Raw genomic sequence first — 19,782 nt, 5'->3', positions numbered from 1 at the left:
GAGGAAGGGAGGGAGAGGGAAGAAGTTAAGGGAAAAGAACGGAAAGAGAAGAGGGTAGGAAGGGAAAAGGAAGAAGGGAAGGGATGAATTGTAAAAGCACAAGAGTGAGCCCCGCACAGCAGCGTAGTGGCTAAAGTCATTGCCTTGCATGCACCAGGATCCCATATGGGCACTGGTTTGGTTTGTGCCCTTGTTGCTCCACTTCCCATCCAGCTTCCTGTTTGTGATCTAGGAAAGTAGTAGAGGACTGCCTAAAGTCTTATGATCCTGCACCCGCATGGGAGACCCAAAAGAGGCTCCTTGCTCCTGCCTTTGGAGAAGCTCAGCTCTGGCCATTGCAGCCACTTGGGGAGTGAACCAGCAGACAGAAGATCTTTCTCTCTGTATCTCCTCTCTGTATATCTGCCTTTCCAATAAAAATAAATAAATCTTAAAAAAATAAAAACACAAGAGAAAAAGAAAACACAAGTAAAATTCTTAAAGGATAGCATTTGGCCATTTGTTTCCTTTCAAGAGCTAAACAGTAAATATTTTGTTTGGGGCATATGGTCCTTGACACCAACTCAGTTCTGAGCAGGTAAGTGAGCGTGCCTGTGCTATAAGCACAATGTCATTTACAGAAACCATAAATCCAGAGGATGGTCCAAGTCCTTGGGACCCTGCACCCACGTGGCAGACCCAGAAAAACCTTCTGGTTCTTGGCTTCTGAATGGCCCAGCTTTGGCTCTCCTTTTCTCTGCAATTGTGTTTTTTCAAATAAAAATTTAAAAAAAAATATTTTGTTTAAAGTAGCTAATGTTGACAGGGATTTCTCAAGATGCATTATTAAAAAAGTATTCTGGCTTTGAATCTTGCATCTGCATTACTTATTCTAAAATTAATTCTTAAAGCTACATAATAGAAAATAAATGTGAATTCTATAAACATAAAATAAATCTCAGATTATTTTTAAATTAAGTTATTGAATTATCATTCATTATCTTTTGAAACTTTTGTTTAACTTTGAAAAAATAGGTACCTGCTGAGTAGTAAGTTACTACAAAGTATAAACTTCATGTATGTACTGTCCTCTTGATTTTTCTGTGACACCAAAACTGTGCTATTTCTCATCCCATTTCCTTAATTCCATTTCTGTTACTTAAGGTTCCACTTCCACGAAATGTGGCTTTGTTTTTTTGTTATTTACAAAGCTTTCTGGGGGGAAGAAAAGCTGTTGAGAAAGGGAATGCCATTAATTGCATTATTATTATTATTATTGTTATTATTTTTGCTAACCTTACATAATGGCTATTTTTTTGCATTCTTTGGAGGCCAAGATCTGAATGAAAAAAGTTGTTATGTAAGATAAGTAATGTGTATGGTGTTTGAATACATGCACGTGAAACTGCCTTACTAGGCTCGTTGGAAGTAAAATAAAAGTTGGAAGCCAGAGTTGGCGTCTAAAGAAGGCAGTAGAGCTGAAAGCCTCTCCTGCCACCCAAGGTTTACTTGGGATAAAGATGGTTTCTCTGACATCAGTCAATTTCCACAAGGTTGGTGGGACGTCATCGTAGGATTTTAAAACCCTAAATAACTTCAGCTACAAGTTACATATGATGAGTCTTCCAAATATGGATGGAAAATGCATATTTTTTTTTTTGCATCCTGTTTTCCACAAGTTTTTTGAAGTACCCTCCTGGATCCTGGCTCTACATCAGCTCAGCTCTGCCTGTTGAGGCCATCTGGGGAGTGAATCCGTGAATGGAAGGTGTTTCTCTCTGTCTCTCCTTCTCTTTGTAAATCTGATCTGCCTTTCCACTTAAAAAATAAATAAATAAAAAGAAGTATCATGAAAGGTAGAACGTAAGAAACAGAGAAAATAATATGAGCAGTGGTCCTGGAAGGAAAAGGATTACATATGGACCTTCAAACTTTTTTTAACTTACTTGTGATTTACATTAAATATTGTTTTTGTGTTTACTTACTTGTAATTTATGGGAAATATTTAAGTTTTAACTCAGAGGTCTGATTTTTTTCTATTAAGATCCAGAGAGTAAATATGTCCAATTGTGTGAACCATACTGCTTCTGTTGTAACTTCTCCAAATTTGCCATCATCACAGGCAAACAACCATAGGCAACAGGTGCCTGAAAGAACATGGTTGTGTCACAATAAAACTTTATTGATAAAAGTTGGCAACAAAGGGGTGGTCTGCAGGGTTTAGTCTATCAGTCCGTGTCCTATATGATAACAGATCCATCTAAAATTCTGCTTAAACCTTAGCTCCATAAAGATATTCATTTTGATCAACATATCTTTATCAGGAATTCATTGAGTGCTAGGAGTCACACCAGGGATGCAAACATAAATGAAAGACACATTGTCTCATGTCTTATGGAATTAACATATACTAAAAATGTGTATATTTAAACAAGCAGCAATACAAAATCTAAATAATATGTATACAATGGAACTGTAGCCATGTGCAATTAGGAAGAAATTCAGAATCCTGAAAGGACTTATCCTGAGGGATTCACCCACAAGGAAGTGGCATTTCAAGGTGAAACTAGAAAGATATGTGTATGCGTTGTCCAAATAGTTTCAAGAAAGAAATGATAAATGTTTAAGGAGAAGGAAATGGTAATTATTCATATTTGATCGTTATCTATGGGGAAACCATCACACTGCATTATATATATGTATATATGTATATATGTATATATGTATATATGTATATATGTATATATATATATATATATTCTTCCTGAAAAACAGTTGGCACAATATTTCAGAAATATTACCTAAATCAGTGAGGACTCAAGTGGGAAAAGTGGCTGATGTATTTAAGAAGGAAGAAGTCTAGTGGACAGGAAGGAGACACATAGGTAAGCTGGGGAGGCAGGGCTTGCAATACACAGGTCCTTTAAGTGTAAAGAGTTTGAAAATCTCTGGACTGCATATAATTGTACTACTCAGTTGATGTACCTGAAGAAAACACTCAAGACCAGTAAAAGAAACACAAGTGTTTAGGGTAAACAGAGTTCCATAGCACTCACAAAAGACTAGGGACAGTTCCTGGTTTAGCAGTCAGAGGACAAAATTTTCCAAATCAGGGGGCAACAGTTACAAGCTAAAGTCAGAAGAAGGTAGGACAGGTATATGGCTTAGGATGCTGGTTGGTTCCGGGCTTGAGTCTCTCCATCCTAGCTTCCTGTTAATGCAGACCCTGTGAGGCAGCAGGTGTTGGCTCGAGGACTTGGGTTGTTGCCATCCATATGGAGACAGGTTCAGACCTGGCTGTTGTAGGGAAGATCTGTCTCTCTCTCAAATAAACAAATTAATATGCAAATAGAGTCTTATCTCAAAAGTGGTAAGACAACCGTGCTGCAACCTCACAAACAGAAATATGACACTCACATTCCGATTGCTTAATACAGTCCCAGAACAATACTCAGAAACAGTTTCTGTCAAATAAAAATAATTAAATGAACATGTAAATAGAATTGAACTTTCTGACATTCTATTAAAAACTATGAGGCACACAAAGAATTAGGAAGACACAAGCAATGTGGAGAGAAATCAATCAATTCTAATGGAACTATTATAGATAGAAATAGCACAGACATTACTATTATTAACACATACTCAAAAATTGCCATGTGGCCTGGCATAATCCTCCCCTTGCAAGTGCCAGGATCCCATATGGGCACTGGTTCATGTCCACTTCTCATCCAGCTTCCTATTTGTGGCCTGGGAAAGCAGTAGAGGATGGTTCAAAGCCTTGGGACCCTGCACCCTCTTGGGAGACCTGGAAAGATACTCCTGGCTTCATATTGGCTCAGCCCCAGCCATTGTGGCTGTTTGGGGAGTGAACAAGCAGATGAAAGATCTTTCTGTCTCTCCTTCTCTCTGTAAATTTGCCTTTTCAAGTAAATCTTAAAAATTCTAAAGTGTTGAAATTAACATGGTCCAGTGTAAAGAATGCAATGTACTGACTTGATAGTGATCAGATAATGCAAAACAAAGGTTAATGAACTCAATGAGTTAGCCATGAAACCATTTGAAGCAAGACACAGAGGGGAAAAAAGGGAATAAAACAAAAGCAATCCAACGCAAACTGTGGGACACATGCATCACTGTATGACTCAGTCATCTTGCCCACAAGTGTGTACGTTCCTCAGTGTATGTCCAGACAAAGACTTGTAAACAAGCACCATTACAGCTTTGTCGTGAGAGTCCTAGCTGGGAACAACCCAAGGCTCATGAGCAATTGCACAGATTTTTGAAAACTGGACATGGCATCAAAGGAATTCTTCCTGGTAACAAAAAGGGACATACGTAACCATGTGCGGAGTGTCTAAAAAGAATGAGGTTGATCAAGTAGCAGGCAGGCAAAGGATATGTACTGTCGACTTACAGACCATTCTAGAAAATACAGGCAGATCTACAGAGGAGATTGATGGACAATCTGCCAGGAAGAGGCAGGAGGGGAGAAGTGCGAGTGAGCAGTAGAAAGTTTGGGGGTGATGTGCATTTTCATGATCTGAGTATCATGAGGATAAACTCTTTATGAGTGCATGTCTGTGTGTAAGCATACATCCAATTGAGTGCTTTGAACATTCATTGATTAGAATGTCAATGGTATCTCAATAAAGCAGCTAAAACACAAACAACTAAGTAAGTACACACACATACTACAAAACAGAAGAAAAAACGGCTGTGGAGCTAGCATAGAGAAGCTGAGTTGATGGGCAGTTCTGTATTTTTTGTTTTCAACTGTTTTATTTTGTGATTTTGGCATGGCTTTGTTTCTTTCGGGGGACAAACCCCAGCAACTCCACAGGCTGAGGGAGGGCAAGAGGCCATGGCAAGGAAAAGAGGTGGCAACCCAAAGCCGCAAGTCCCAAAAGGGAGCTATTTAGAGCCTGAGGGTGGGGGGAGGTGCTTAGACTGCAAGAAAAGGGAGCACGGTTGCCCACTCTCCCGTAGCACCCTGCTCTCTGCCTATGATGTGTCCAAAGCCAGAAACCTCCCCACCCCCCAGGAAGTCCTTATGATTCTCAGCCACCCACGACCTTCTCTTAAAACGGATTCCTCACATCTCCAGGTGGTTCCCAGACCCCAGAGGGAAGTACCTCCCCGGGGATATTTCCTCTGAGCCTTCCGTGCTACTGCTAAACTTCCATTGACAGGAGCCCGGGACAGTCTCCGCAAACAGTACCATGTTGTGACAAGTGGACGCCCTGTCTAAAGGACTCTTAGAGCCCTTCTAAAGGGCTCTAACTTAAGCGCCAGGCAGCCACTGTGAGAGCCCTGATACCTGGTGTCCCAGCGTATGCGTTACTCAAACAGGCACAGTGAACTAACTGACTAACTGAAACGGAACACACACACACACCCACACACACGGAATTGCTTGCCTCGCAGTAACCGGTGCTTAATTCAACGCTGTCTGAACAGCACAAAAAGTGTCAGCTTGACAGAGTACTTCACAAGTTTAGCAGCTTGGCGCTTTTCTTCCCAGCCTGCCATTTTATCTAGATAGATTGAGCCTCCCAGGGAACTTCAAGGTCTCAGCCCCCTCCCTGCCAGACCCCTTTGCCCTTGTTCTCCCTAAGAACAGTTTCTATGATTTTGACAGTCGCGCAACAGGTTTCAGCGGGCTCTGAGTTCAGGTGAATAGATTGTTACCTGCTACGTTCTGATCGGAAACCTCGTTTCCAATCAGTCAAGTACTTGAAACTTTACTCCTGCTAGCAGAGAGGAGAAGGGAGAAATCACTCGCTGTCCAATTCTGGACCCTCAGGACTGCTGCGTCTCTGGACGCTGGAAGCGCGCGACTCTTGCCCAGTAAACTCAGGCTTCGCCTTGGAGTGACGGTGGCTCCCGTGTTCTGGGGTCTCCACCCAGTCAGGCTGCTGTCTTTGGGCCCAGAGAGGGTTGTTTTTCCGGTGGGGAGGGGAAGGCCAAGGGAAAGAGTTAAGATTACAGGAGCCCACCCTAAGCTCCTCGGGATGGAGTGTGAGGTGATTTGGGAACTCTCGGGCACCGGAGGCAGACCTGCTCCAAATACCAAGCAAAACCTGTGCGCCCTAGTGCTTCCCTTGTTAACTCGCGTGGCTGTGGCCAGCGAGTGTGCTGTGTGAGTCCCGAAGATACTGCACGGGGTAGGGGAGCTGGGTACCCTCTCCCCGGCCGTTCAAGGGGACCCGCAGTGCTGGTAGCGAGCCACAGAGGCGATCCCCACAAGGCTGGACGGGGCGGGAAGGAGAGCGCGTCCAGGCAGAGCAGCCGCTGCAGCCGGAGCGCCCGTACTTGGCTTTGGCGCTGTCCAGCATCCTCGGCGAGCTTCCTGGCTCCCGGGTACCTGGCCCGGGTCTCCGGGCAAAGTCCGGGTTGGAAGAGTAGCCGCGTAGGCGGTTCCCGTAGAAAATACTCCTGCGGGTACGTCTCCGGCTCAAGCCCCGTCCCCCGCCCCTCCGGCACTCGGGGGCGGGAAGTGGCGGGGGGAGTCACCCAGCGTGATTGCCCGCGGCCCCTCCTGCTGCGGCGAGGCAGCTGCATAAAAGCTGGCTGGCGAACCACTTTCTGCACCTCATCTGCCAGCTCTCATCCGTCGGAGAGGAGCGCCCGACAGCAGAACCTTCTCCGCCCAGTCCGCCCGCCAGCCACTGTGAGTGAGTGTTATCACCTCTTTTGACGGGGCCGGGAGATCAGAGTAGAGTGGAGTAAACTTGCCCCGAGCGCCTTCTCCGCTCTCCGCGGAACCCTGGAGCACTTAGAGGCTCTGGCCCCGCGCCCCGGCTCCTCTTGTCCACTCAACTCCACCTGTCCGTTTGGTCCCTTTCCCTCACGCCCTCCAATGTCTTTGCGTCTTTCCCCCGGGCGCGCCTTGCCGGCCAGTTCCTATGGATAGGAGGGAGGACTGGATCTGCCTTCAAGTTCTCCCGGGGTAGCTTCTGTCGAGTTCTCCCGGGATCTCCAGGAAATTCAGAAAGGCGAGGGAGGTCTCCCAGCGCCTTTCTCCCGTCGGGGATCCGAACTCCCTGGGTAGTCCGACCTGAGACTGGCCCCAGGCCTCGCTGTCTTTCCCCCTTCCTGGAGCCAGCTAGTCACCGTGGCGGAGTCCGTTCACTCTTTCCTAAGGGGATCTCAACGTCGCTGTCCACACTGCAGGCAGTAACAGTTTTCTGCTCCAAACCAGGGTTTGGCAAAGAGGGGAAGAACTTCCAATTCAGTTTATAAAGTGTCTCAAACCGAAGGGGGCTCCACCCTGCGCCTCTCGCCTCGCGTCTGGTGGTCACTGCCCCTTGGAACGAAGTTGCACAGCAGTTTTCCGGCAGAGCGCCAGGTCCCGGCCAGGGCAGGCGCTCCTCAGGTTCAGGTCCCCTCGGAGGGCCTGGGACCTTCCGGCCGTAGCGCAGGAGGCTGAGGAGACAGGTGCAGGGGGCATTTTTCCTCGGACGCCCCCTCCCCGCCTTCACATCCCTTCCCCAAGTCTCTCCATTGTGCTTCTGTGTCCACAGATGCTCGGGAGCAAGCGACTGGGGCTGTCGGGATTGACCCTCGTCCTGTCCCTAATCGTGTGCCTGGGCGCTCTGGCCGAGGCGTACCCCTCCAAACCCGACAACCCGGGGGAGGATGCGCCGGCAGAGGATATGGCCAGATACTACTCGGCACTGCGACACTACATCAACCTCATCACCAGGCAGAGGTGGGTGTGCCCCAGGTCTCCTGAAGTGCCTTTTCTTTGCTGTGTCACAGGGCAGGACAATACCAGGCAGCGCTCAGCTCTGAGTGGATCTGTTGTAGCCTTCTGGAGGCTCCTCCTCTATTTTGTTGGTAGGGCAGTTGAGGAGGGTGGGAAGGTGGGGATGGAGCTTTTGAAACTTCCGTGGTTAAGTGCCAGGACCAGGAGTATGCCCGGGAAGTGCTGTAGGGGTAAGGGGTGATTAGGAAGAGCGGAACCACCAAATGAAAGCAAGAGAGCCACAAACCTCCCAAACCACCCAGAGCGAGTGGAGGAGGTAGCTGAAAAGCGTTTGGAAAGGTCTCAATTTATATAGAATCAGCATACATGCAAATGTCCGAATGAAACCCATTGAAATCTGAGCATTTTAATTAGCAAAAGCAATGCCTGGTGTCCTAATTTGCTTCCCAGAAAATGAATTGCCTCAAATTCATGCTTACACTGCTGTAGAAAACAAAGAACTTGCGCAAAACCAAACTGTATTAGCTGTTGCTTTTTCTAAGAAAACCTCTGTTACTTAGCAAGTGAGTATGGTATGATTTTTTTTTTTTTTTTGCAAAAATGATTGCTGTGCAGCCTGGCTGTTTTATAAACATTTCCCCAAGCATTGTCTCAGCCAATGTCACCTCAAGGCATTGAAGTAACTCTATCTTCATTCGGATCCTAAAAGTGAGAATGCTTTTTGAAAACTCATTTAAAAGCAGAATGGGAGCCCTGCTAGTGAATTCCCTTGCATGTTGTCCCCATCACCGCCCACAGTCAGTGTGAGCTCCAAAAGGTTTAGTGAGCAAAAGGTAAGGAGAGGGAGGGACTTGAGCTTCTCAGAGAGAGAATATGATGGACAGGAGTGAGTGGGTCCCGAAGTCGGGTTTCTTCTCTTATCCTCACATGATTCCATCTTATAGACCATGAGAGACTCGTAGCTCACTCTCATCTGCTCCCTTCTGCACTCATTGGCTTTATACACTCTAATGCACACAGACAAAGGCATTTCCAAAGTTCCTGGGAAACTGGAATTGGAAGATTACCTTATGTTTGGTGCAAAAACAATTGCAATCCATGCATAGTTTTAATAGTAAGCATTTTCCATGAACTTTCTATTTTTTCAAAAGATTTTACCATTATTTATTTTTATTGGAAAGGTGGATATACATAGAGGAGGAGAGACAGAAAGGAAGATCTTCCATCCGATGATTCACTTCCCAAGTGACCGCAACGGCCGGTACTGCACCGGTCCGAAGCCAGGAACCTGGAACCTCCTCCAGGTCTCCCACATGGGTGCAGGAACCCAAGGCTTTGGGCCATCCTCAACTGCTTTCCCAGGCCACAAGCAGGGAGCTGGATGGGAAGTGGAGCTGCCGGGATTAGAACCGGCGCCCGTATGGGATCCCGGCGCGTTCAGGGCGAGGACTTTAGCTGCTAGGCCACGCCACTGGGCCCCTTCCATGAATTTTCTAAAGACCATTTGTAGGTGTTTGTGAAAGTTGGAGTCATTGATAAGTTTTAACTCAGTATAAATGGGCTCCTAAAGTCACTGCCTTGCTTCTGTGACTTTTTCTACTCAGCTCATGCCGTTAAGCTCTATTCCTGCTGCTGTGGGTACCCCTGGTTTGTTGTTCTGGAGACCTGGGTAGCTGCCTCTGTATGTATCACATTTCACTGCTGTACATGCCTTGGAGCAGTTCGCACTTGGGAGTGATTTTATGCAGTGCCGGACATTTGGCTGCATTGGGACATTTCTGGTTATTTCAAGGAGGTGTGGGTGCTACTGGCATGCAGTCTGTAGAGTACGGGTGCTCTGCTACACATCCTGCGAGCCCCAAGATCGCTCCTACAGCAAGCAGTGATTGCTTCAAATGTCAGTCAGGCCAAGGTAAAGAAGCCCAGCTGTAGATCAATGTTATGACATTAGAATCAATTGGGGAGCTTTTTACATATAGAGACTCTACCCTGACCAATTAAATTAGCCTGCCTGGGGATGGGGCTTGGACTTCATTGTATGTTTTAAGTACCCATCAAGGGATTCCACTGTGCAGCGTGTTTGGAAAGCTTTACCCTAGAGAATGTTTTAAAGTTAAAGCATCTTGGAGAAAAGAGGGTAATCCAGAGTTAATTAGAGAGGGAAGGGGACTGAACAGCGCATTTGTGAGGTTGGTTGATGATTGTAAATCCCACGATTTAGATCCTTTTCTGGTAAATTGGAGAAAATGGTTGCCAGTTCTTTAACTCACTGGAGCGTGATAGAGAAATGAATTCAGATTACCCAAGAGTTTTAAGATGAGTAAAACCAATACATGAACAGAATATCTAAGTATGAGCAGCAGCCTGAGGTCTGATATCACAACTCCAGACAGTCTGTAAAGAAATCTTACGAAGGTTTGGAGAGGGGTCGGGGTGGAGGGAGGGTGGAGTGCAGCCCTGGGAAGCCATCAAAGCAGTGAGAGTAGGAAGTCTCCCCTCCAAGCCTGACTGATTGAATTGTGCGGATGGGCAATTAGTATATATCCCCTGGTACCTTCATTCCATGGTGGTTTGTATTGGCTAGTCAATACACACCAGATGAAGTTTTGAGTTGTAAACAAGGCAACTGCTGATGGTTCCTGCTTTAACCTCCTCAAGAATTGCAATTCAGTATAGACTTGTTGGACTCTTTCATAGTGTCCTGGAGCAGGTACCCTCCTGGATAAACATAGACTTGCACCTATTGCCCTATCCACACCCATCTGTGGGAGGAAAACACACACACACACACACACCTCTGTGGACCAGTGGGAATCCCTTTTACTGCAATTGTTAAAAAAAATCACAGCATCAAGAAGGTTACAAAACTGTTGGTCCCTGCATAAATATGGGAAAAAAAGCTATGAGACTGATGCATTTCCATAACAGTGCCTGGTGCCTGCATGCCACATCTCACACTGGACTTTCACCAAGACTCCAATTTAAGCAGGGCTTGTGATTTCATCCTTACAAATAAGAAAACAGGTGGGACTTGAATGTGTAGATTCCCTTGCCTAGGGCTTCTTCTAAAAGATCAGCTGATCTCTTAGCAAGATCCGGGTTGCTGTGTGTGATCAGTACTGTACCCAATCAGCCAATTATGGAAACACTTCCATAGTTTTTGTTTCTTGTCGCCAGGTTATCAAAGTCTATTTATCTAATTTGTGTTAGTATAAAAATCCAAGAATTTGATTACTAATTTTGATTGACTTCTTAAGTATTTAAGCAAGTTGTAAATATATGAAGTTTGAAGTCATTTCATGATAGTGTTTCTGATAATACATGCTTCATATACCGAGTTGGCTGAGAAACAACTGGAAATTCCTTTCAGGTTTAATATCCCATCGCCTTTTTGCCCAAAGTATTCTAAAATGACTTCGAAAGGCATCTCATCTGCTCCCTTTTTTCAGATATGGGAAGCGATCCAGCCCTGAGACACTGATTTCAGACCTCCTGATGAGAGAAAGCACAGAAAATGCTCCCAGAACCAGGTATGAGAAGGTGCTGACAGGGACATCATCACAGAATGCGAGGCGCCAAGCAGTGGGAGGAATCTCTTAGCAGGGAGGATTTGGGCAGAAATAGGGCTGGAACACCTGGAGGGGATGACCCTTCTTTCTCAGGTGCTCACAAGGTAAATCTCTAAACCAACAAATCCCCAAGTCTCCATGACAACAACCACCTGCCTATCTTTGGCTTCCATGCGTGGTGGAGATGGGGGGACATAGGTGATCCCCCTCCCGAGGTTTTCTGTCCTTGTCCCTGCCTCCTGTCTCTATTCACAGCTAGGCTGAGATGCACAGGGGTTCTTTCCCTGCTGCTCTCCATTGTCAAAGACCAAGTTGCCCAGAAGGGGTCACTGGAGCACCTGTTCAGTGAGTGTGGGCGGGTCTATGGCTCTTGTGAGATTCTTTCTTGACTCTCTGCTGGCTGGCTGGCTGGCAAGGACACTCCCTTTCCTCTGGTTTCCCAACACCCTCCCTTAGTTCTGCACAATGGCCAGCCACAGTGAGAGGTGCGAGTGTGGGGCAGTTTACATTTGTTTTCTCAAAGGGAAACAATGATTTGCAATGGAATCCAACACCAGTGCACTTGGAGTTACCAGCCTCGGCGTTGAACAGCAAAATGCCAAGGGAAGCAGGCGGAAAATCTACAAGAGCTGTTTTAATCCTAAGCAATAAACCTCATGGACTTGCCAATGATTTTTGCCCATAGTGAAAAGTTTCAGGTAGGCTTGTGTCCAACTTAGGGTTGGAAAACACAACAATGCAGACTCTTTACCAACCATTGTGCTTGTTGCTGGTTTTACAGCACAGAACCAAAGCCAGATGAAATAGAAATAAAGTTAATTACACCCTGATGAACTCAGACACATGTAGGTAGGAGACAAGACTTGCTTGCCTGTGATGGTTCTTGATAGTCTGACAACAAGCATCTTAGTGCATAAAGAAACTTGCAGGGAAACAACACCAACTAACACCAGCTTCCTGTAGTTCTGATCTTCTGAAATGTCACAGCGTCCTTAGGCCTTGGACACACCTGGAGCCTTGTCTATACCCCAAACAGGAGGGCAAGCTGCTAGGCTGGCTCATTCTTCCCTGTGCCACTGTCTCAGGTTCTGACTCTGACATCTGCCCGCAGCCTCCTGTTTAGAATGCGACTCCCAGGGGGAGGAGGCTTTTCTGTGCATTCTGATCCTTTTTCAGCTCCCAGCAGAGCATCTCCTTCTTGTCTTGTCTCCCAGGGAGCCAGGTGCCTTCTCTGAACATGCTGTGCTTTTATGTTTTGCAGGCTCGAAGACCCTTCTATGTGGTGATTGGAAACGCAATTTATTCTCCGGTCTTTTCCTGTTTTCGACCCATGCTTCATCCTGTCACCATCCAACCAGTGCATGCCACTGTTGCTCTGAGTTCTGTGATATTTTCCATTGTTACCATTGTTACATGTGTGTGTTTCAATAAAGTCCCATGCATTCAAAAGTGTGTCTTTCTCTATGAAAAAAAGATCTGCTATTGCAATAATGAAAAAGCTTTTAAGATAGTCATTGAATTAAAAGTCCGCCTCCCTCCCTTCCAGAAGATTCAGGATTTGTTCTGTCAAGACTTAAGCAGTGGCTACAGAAGATAGAAAAACACAATAAGGTGTGGTGGTCAAGACTCACTTGCTGTGTGTGTTTGCGTGTGCCCATGAGTGTGTTTGTGAGTATAACGCAGAGAAACATTTGGGAACATTGATCAAGGGAATGCTAATCTGGGGAGATTTTCCCAGCTTTTTCCTCATTCCTATGGAATCCATTGTAACCCTGTTAAACAATATGGCAGCAGAAGGGATTGCTGTCCAACAGAAGTTTCCAACCAAAGTCCTTCATTGTCCAGAATGGAGCTGAGTGTTGCATTTGATCTATTTTGAAAGGGTTTTAAATGCAGCAACTGCATACTTTGCAAGGAGATATGTTACCAAGTGGCTGAAATGTAGCCATCTGCTTAGGTCACTGCTCTTAGACATTGAGTCAGAGCTTCACCATGTGGGAAGATCACCTTTTCACACACATGAAAAAATTACCTTAACTAAAGGTTATAAAATGTCCCCCTTTCTCAAACACCTATAAGGGCACCTCAAAAAGGCCTTGAATAAAGCAGGATTTAAAAACGAAGTCCTCGCCTTGCATGCGCTGGGATCCCATATGGGTGCTGGTTCTAATCCTGGCAGCTCCGCTTCTCATTCTACTCCCTGCTTACGGCTTGGGAAAACAGTCGAGCTTGGCCAGAAGTGTGGGACACCTGGAGGGAATTCCAGGTTCCTGGCTTCGGATTGGCTCAGCTCAAGCCATTGTGGCTGCTTGGGAAGTGAATCAACAGACAGAAGATCTTTCTCTCTGTCTCTCCTCCTCTTTGTACATCTGACTTTCCAATAAAAACAAATAACTCTTTAATGTTTTAAAAAACTAAGTTTATTTAACATGCAAAAAGTCTTTCTAAATTCATGCTTTTTTTCAAAATCATACACATTTTCCATGACATTTTTGAAAGAACCCTTTTATTTGCACAACCCTTGTTGAAAATGAATGTTATTAGATCATTACGTGCAATCTCTAAATTTAAAAAATATGTCTCATCTCATTCTACCACACCATCAACATATGCTGAAATGTTTTCATGAGGCATTTTAACATTGCCCTTAAAAACATGAGCACTAATGTGCATACAATCAGGCACCGATCACCTTATGAGGGAGGCATGTCCTGAGATGTGCGCTGTGGGGCAGTTCTGTAGTGGTGTAATCAGAGTACACTTACAAGCACTAGGCCGGACATCATTTGAAGCTAGAATTTTACAGGACTGCTGTGCAGATGTTGTCTGTCCTTGAGTACACACTATTACACAGAGCCTGACTGTACGTATGGCTTAGGGAATTTTAAAGGGACAAAGCTCCTTCAAAGGGTTCATGGGGGAAAATGCATATTATGAAAAAAATGCTCAGACTTCAAAGCTTTTGTACCAAAATAAAACGTAATGTTTAATTCATTTTCTATGAATTTAAAATATTTTTCAGATTCTGTTTTTATTTATTTGAAAGGCAGAGCAACAGAGATGCAGACAGCGACATCTTCCATTCACTGGTTCACTCCTTACAAAGAGACAGCAGTCAGGGGTTGGTCAGGCCAGAAGCCAGACATGGGAACTTCACCCATCTTCCAATTGGGTATCAGGAGCCCAAACACCTGGCTCATCCTCCGCTCCCTTCCCAAGTTCATTCACGGGGAGCTGGAGTGGAGATGGAGCAGTCAGAACTCAAAATGACTCTCATGTAAGCGACCGGCATTGCATTGGGCAGTGAATTGGTGAACGGAAGATTGTGTGTGTGTGTGTGTGTGTGTGTGTGTATATCTCTCTATAAATCTACATTTTAAATGTGTTGCACCTGCAATGCCAGCACCAGCTTTTTGACATTTATTTGAACAGCAGAGAGACAGAGTCAGCCAGAGAGAGATTTTCCAATTTTGGTTCAACTCTCAAATGTTTATGATCTTTGGGGCTAGGCCAAACCAAGACCGGGAGTCAAGAACCCAGTTCAGGTGTCCCACAGGGATGATGGAACTCAAGTACTTGAATTGTCACTTTCTGGCCCCCAAGGTGCACATTAGCAGAAAGCAATAATCTGGAACAAAGTCAGTATTAGACCCCAGGCACCAGAACATGGGACACAGGTGTCCCATGCTGTATTTTAATCACTTCATCAAATGCCTGTCCTATCATGAACTTTTTTTGATCATGACATACCTTCATCTAAAATATTTCTGTGCATAAAGAATCCTAAGCTCTATTCAACCAAATAAGTCACTGATACCCCAGTATAGAATTTTATTTAATGGAATTGACAGAAGATTGTCTTGTGATTTCCCTAAAATTTCTTATTTGTATCTCCTTGTTCTTTGAACTGCATATATAAGTTGAATGTTTAAAAAAACTTGAAGGGTAGAATAAGTTACCATTTATTATCATACAATATTAAAGTTCTTTGTTAACCTAGTGTATTTGGAGATGTTCTATAAAAGTTATTATGCAAAGAAAAAGGACTCGAAGACCTACCTGAGCACAAAGATAGGCTAAATGTCTATCACTGTATTCAGAACTCTCTGTACTCAATGTAGGAGCAACATGTGTGGGTCACTGAAAGATAACCCAGGAGTGTCATCAAAACAATGATTTTTCAGCTCTTCCTCTTCCTTAAATGAGTAGGAGGCTTCGTGCTGCATCCACGACATAGCACGTGTGTAACCAAGTCCTCATCCCACTGCCTGTTCATTTCGTATTTCTAGAAAAATGACTGAACCTTTCCCCCGTGAATTCTACAGTCCTGACCCCATGAATTTCTAACCGTCTGGTTTCAAATGCATTAAATGTCTGAGTTCTTGCCCATGAAACAGGGGTAATAACACGTGCCTAACTCTCCATGTAAGACTTCAAAGAAAGTCAGTGTTACAAATAAGTAATAGAAGGAATGTGATAAGGGTGACATTTTCAATAACTTTTGTGTCGACTTATTAATCCTTAAAAAACAGAGAATAGCATTAAGAGATACAACCAGGGCTGGCCTTGTGGCGTAGTGGATGAAGCCGCCACCTGAGATCCTGGCCTCCACTATGCACTCCGGTTTGAGACTGGGTTCTCCATTTCTGATCCAGTTTCCTGCTAAAGGCCTAGGAAAGCAACAGAGGACAGCCCAAGTGCGTGGGCCCCTGCACCCAGGTAGCACTGGCAGAAGTTCCTGGCTCCTAGCTTCAGCCTGGCACAGTCTGGTTACTACAGACATTGGGCAGTGAATTGGTGAATGGAAGATTGTGTGTGTGTGTGTGTGTGTGTGTACCTCTCTATAAATCTACATTTTAAATAAATAGTAAAGAATTTTTTCTCAAAAAAAGGAAATACAATGGTAGGGAAGTTTTTTTTTTTTAAGTAAAATTTACAGAGTGAAGTGAAGACAGAAAAATCTTCCATCTGATGGCTCACTCCCCAAGTGGCTGCAATGGTTGGGGCTGAGCTCATCCAAAGCCAGGAGTCAGGAGCTTCTTCAGGGTCCTCCACATATGGGCAGGGTCCCAAAGCTTTGCACCATCCTCAACTGCTTTCCCAGGCCACAAGCAGGGAGCTGGATGGGAAGTGGAGCAGCCAGGACATGAACCAGTGCCCATACGGGATACTGGTGGTTGCAAGGCAAGGATTCTAGCCAATAGGCTACCATGCTGGGCCCAGGTAAAGTTTTTAAAAGTAGAAAATTGCATCCCAAGAAGTTCCCTAGAACAGTAAATCTCCAACATTCACGCCTTATTTAAGTTCGTGGGTGTGACAGCAGCAACTCTCCCTGTAATGCTTGGCACCTCTGAGGATGCCCACTGACTGCTAGGGGCAGTTTAAAGGCACCAGGTCACCCACATGTTATTGCAAAAATGAAACGAAGCATACTAATCATCCTTGCTAGAGTTATAGTAAGGACAATTCTGCTCTCATTAATGAGGCACCATGAATAACATAATTATTAGCAAGGAAATCTGTAAGCATTTATTATACTGGCTCTACACCAAGTTCCAGGAAATAAATCATGCATGAGTTTAAAAAAATTTTTTTAATGTCAGTGATTTTATTTCAATCCTTGCAATACCTCAACGTGGTCAAGTGGATGATCATTGTTTGAATTTTCATCCATGAGGAATTTTCACACCCAGGAAAAGCAAGGAGCTCAACTAGCCTCATTCAAATCAGTGGGCTGGCTTGTAGCCTTTCAGCTTGCAAATACTTCCCATCTGATGATGTCTTCGAGGGGAATTCGGTTGAGACTAGATTGCACAAGATCTAGTTCAGAACATGACTCTGGCACAGTTGAAACAAACTGGAGAAGCACAAAGGCCTGAGTGAGCTCTCCAAGAAGTGTTTACAAAGGGCAGTAACTGTGGGCAGAACTTGTTGGAAATGAGTTCATGGTGAATGTGAGTTACAGAGCTTGGATGGGGAGTTTTGGGGAGACTGGTGCAGGTAGGCACAAACAGGTGAGACACAGCTTTTGGAGGGGTCTACCTGGCAGCAGCAGAGGCAGAGTGGCCAGAGCAGATGGAAGAAGCAGTCCACCAATAGCAGATCTCACTCCTTCTCTAACTATTTTTGAACACTTGATATAAACTAGACATTGAGCTAAGGCGTGGGTTACAAAGACTGCTAGGAGTTTCTCAGAGAATTTGCCATCAAATGAGGCAGACAGAGCACTACACTGCATCATTGAAAGTGCAAAAATGAAATGTTAGAGTTTATTAACTTTTTACTGCTTCACCTAAAATGTTTGAGAGGAGACTCTTGAGAAGGAAACGGCTTATGTTGGCTTACAGTTCAGAGGTTCATAGTTTTGGCGTTAAGGGAGTGCCAGTCTGGCTTTGGGGCAGCCATCATGTGGGGAGCTAGGAACTACAACACAGGAAGCATGCCCAGCTGATGGGATCAACCCTTGCGCAAGAGCTACCTTCTAAGAGCATGCCCCCAATGATCCAAAGCCCTCCTATCAAACATACCTTTGAGGTACTCTTAATTAGATCAAGTTTCCACCCTGACCCGTCAACCATGACCATCCATCCATTCACCTTCCATTTGTGCTTCAGGAATGCCTGCATTGCAAGGAGCCACTTAACCCACTATCCCACAAGACTAGCTCTCTTGTACCAGAATTTGACCAAATGCCAGCTTTGGACAATTAGGTTAATGTTTCAAAGGAGAACACTTATTTGAGATGAAATCAAATTCCACAGCTATCCACAGCACACATACTCTCTTTTTTTCTGCTCCTCCTCCTTCTTCTCTTCCCTCTCTCTGTTCCTCCTTGTCCCGCTTTCTCTTCGTTCAGACTCATCTCCAATACAGGGATCCGCTACTTACATCCCTCATCCAGCCAAATCAACCTGAAATTCCTGAACCTGAGATCTCAGAATGATCTTCTGATCTACCATCTAATTTGAGAATGAGAGAATTTGTGATTTCTTTTGAAATATTTTAGTTGCCTTAGTGTTTTCTAGCCTCTTTCCTACCTCCACAAGGTCAAGACAGAGGAGCAGATGTAAGGAAGAAGAAAAATCAGCACTGGCTTGGGCCCTCCTCACCATTAGTTACATGCTTCCATTGGGTGAAAGATGGACGATGCACTTGCTACAGGTGCACCCATGTGTAGACTATCCACGCATTGTTGATGACAGAAAAGTCAATATGATGGCAACTCACCATTCTTTTTCCATTTTTCAAATGCACAAGCATTATGCTTGTAGGTTTTTAACTGTTATAAATGTAATAGAAAAGAATTCTTTCCTCCTCCATGTAGAGCACTGGAGTCAGTTATGTGTCATGAGATCTCAACAAATGTCTTTTCTTCCATCACAGAGGAAAAGAGCCTTTTGAATCAGGTATTCCAGAAGAATACTCTTTTATTGTGGTTCTGAGTAAAAGGATTGTGATATTGTCACAACTAAATTATTGCCTTTTCTTCTACCTATTAGAACAATTAGCAAAGTGTGAGCTCAGATTTAATCTTTTTCTGCCTTTAAAATCTGAATAGAATACATAAAATTAGCCATACAGATCATCTAGTTTCACTTTTTAATATGCTGAGCAATAGTTGTCAATTTAAACTCCTTTTCATGCAGTTGAAAGTCCTTGCAATTACGGAAGCAGGGCAATATTTCTAATTATCCCGACCTTGTGCTCAGCACATAGTAGGCATTCAGTGGGAGCTGGTTCATTCTGGAACTGATGATGAAGCTGGAAGTGATTCCAGAGGAACCAGAAGAGATGTAGTGTTTGGTGAACAGCTTGGCAAAGTTCTTCGTGAGAGCAGAGCATCAGTCAAATGATATTTCAATGAAAGGTTGCCTGGCAAAATTCAGGCTTCATTCAAAGTGTTGTTTTCTTTCTTTCATTGGCAACTCCTCCAAAACAGAGCAGCCTCCTAAACGAACTGGTTTGTGGGATGAAATGCGAGCATAAGCAAAGTTAGCAGAATGCATTTAATATAGCCACATTTCTTAACAGATTAGATCATTGACCATGTTAAAAATGAAACCAGTTGATTTCTGATGGGTTCCTGGAGTACCAAGGATGATACCAATTCCTGAAAAATTCATTGGCTCATATTTCTGTGACAGATACTCTACTCCAATCTAGAGGTGATTTAAAGATGAGTGCAACTTTCCCTGCTCTTGAATACCTAGCATTTCATGAAGGCAATAGACACGTGCCTAAGTCAGTATAATACAAGGCAGATCATGATCAATATTTAGACAGAAGTGTAAAATAAGAAAACAGGGGAGGCTGAAAATTATCCACTAAGGAGAAGTGGAAGTGTTTTATGAATAGGAGCTCAGTGAATGGCAGTGTTTTTTTTTAATTTTTTAAGAGATATCCTAGCTTTTGTGCATGTCAAGGTTGTTAGAAACCACACTGTATATCTAGAATGAAGATTGTGCAGGTGCCTAAGCATGCCTCACTTGAGAGTCTGATGAACTTGGGAGGTGCTGAATGGCT

General features: G+C 44.3%; 1 protein-coding gene across 1 annotated transcript; it reads left to right on the top strand.

The window, feature by feature from the left end:
- Positions 1-6,436: 6,436 nt before the first annotated feature.
- NPY (neuropeptide Y) lies at positions 6,437-12,786 on the top strand. Its single transcript, XM_004582439.4, has 4 exons — positions 6,437-6,652; positions 7,506-7,693; positions 11,140-11,220; positions 12,521-12,786. The coding sequence occupies exons 2-4, from the start codon at positions 7,506-7,508 to the stop codon at positions 12,543-12,545; spliced, it is 294 nt and encodes a 97-aa protein (XP_004582496.1). The 5' UTR covers positions 6,437-6,652; the 3' UTR covers positions 12,546-12,786.
- Positions 12,787-19,782: the final 6,996 nt, after the last annotated feature.

This window comes from Ochotona princeps, chromosome 20 (genome assembly GCF_030435755.1).
Source record: "Ochotona princeps isolate mOchPri1 chromosome 20, mOchPri1.hap1, whole genome shotgun sequence".
Lineage (NCBI taxonomy): Eukaryota > Metazoa > Chordata > Mammalia > Lagomorpha > Ochotonidae > Ochotona > Ochotona princeps.
The sequence above is the reverse complement of the archived record's forward strand: the minus strand, read 5'-3'. Positions and strand labels throughout refer to the sequence as shown.

What these genes read in the sequence shown, in the direction of transcription:
- NPY (XM_004582439.4), top strand. Translation starts at nt 7,506, where the DNA reads ATGCTCGGGAGCAAGCGACTGGGGCTGTCGGGATTGACCCTCGTCCTG. An exon ending in AACCTCATCACCAGGCAGAG is followed by an intron (nt 7,694 to 11,139) that starts GTGGGTGTGCCC and finishes CCCTTTTTTCAG; the next exon opens with ATATGGGAAGCGATCCAGCC. An exon ending in GAAAATGCTCCCAGAACCAG is followed by an intron (nt 11,221 to 12,520) that starts GTATGAGAAGGT and finishes TATGTTTTGCAG; the next exon opens with GCTCGAAGACCCTTCTATGT.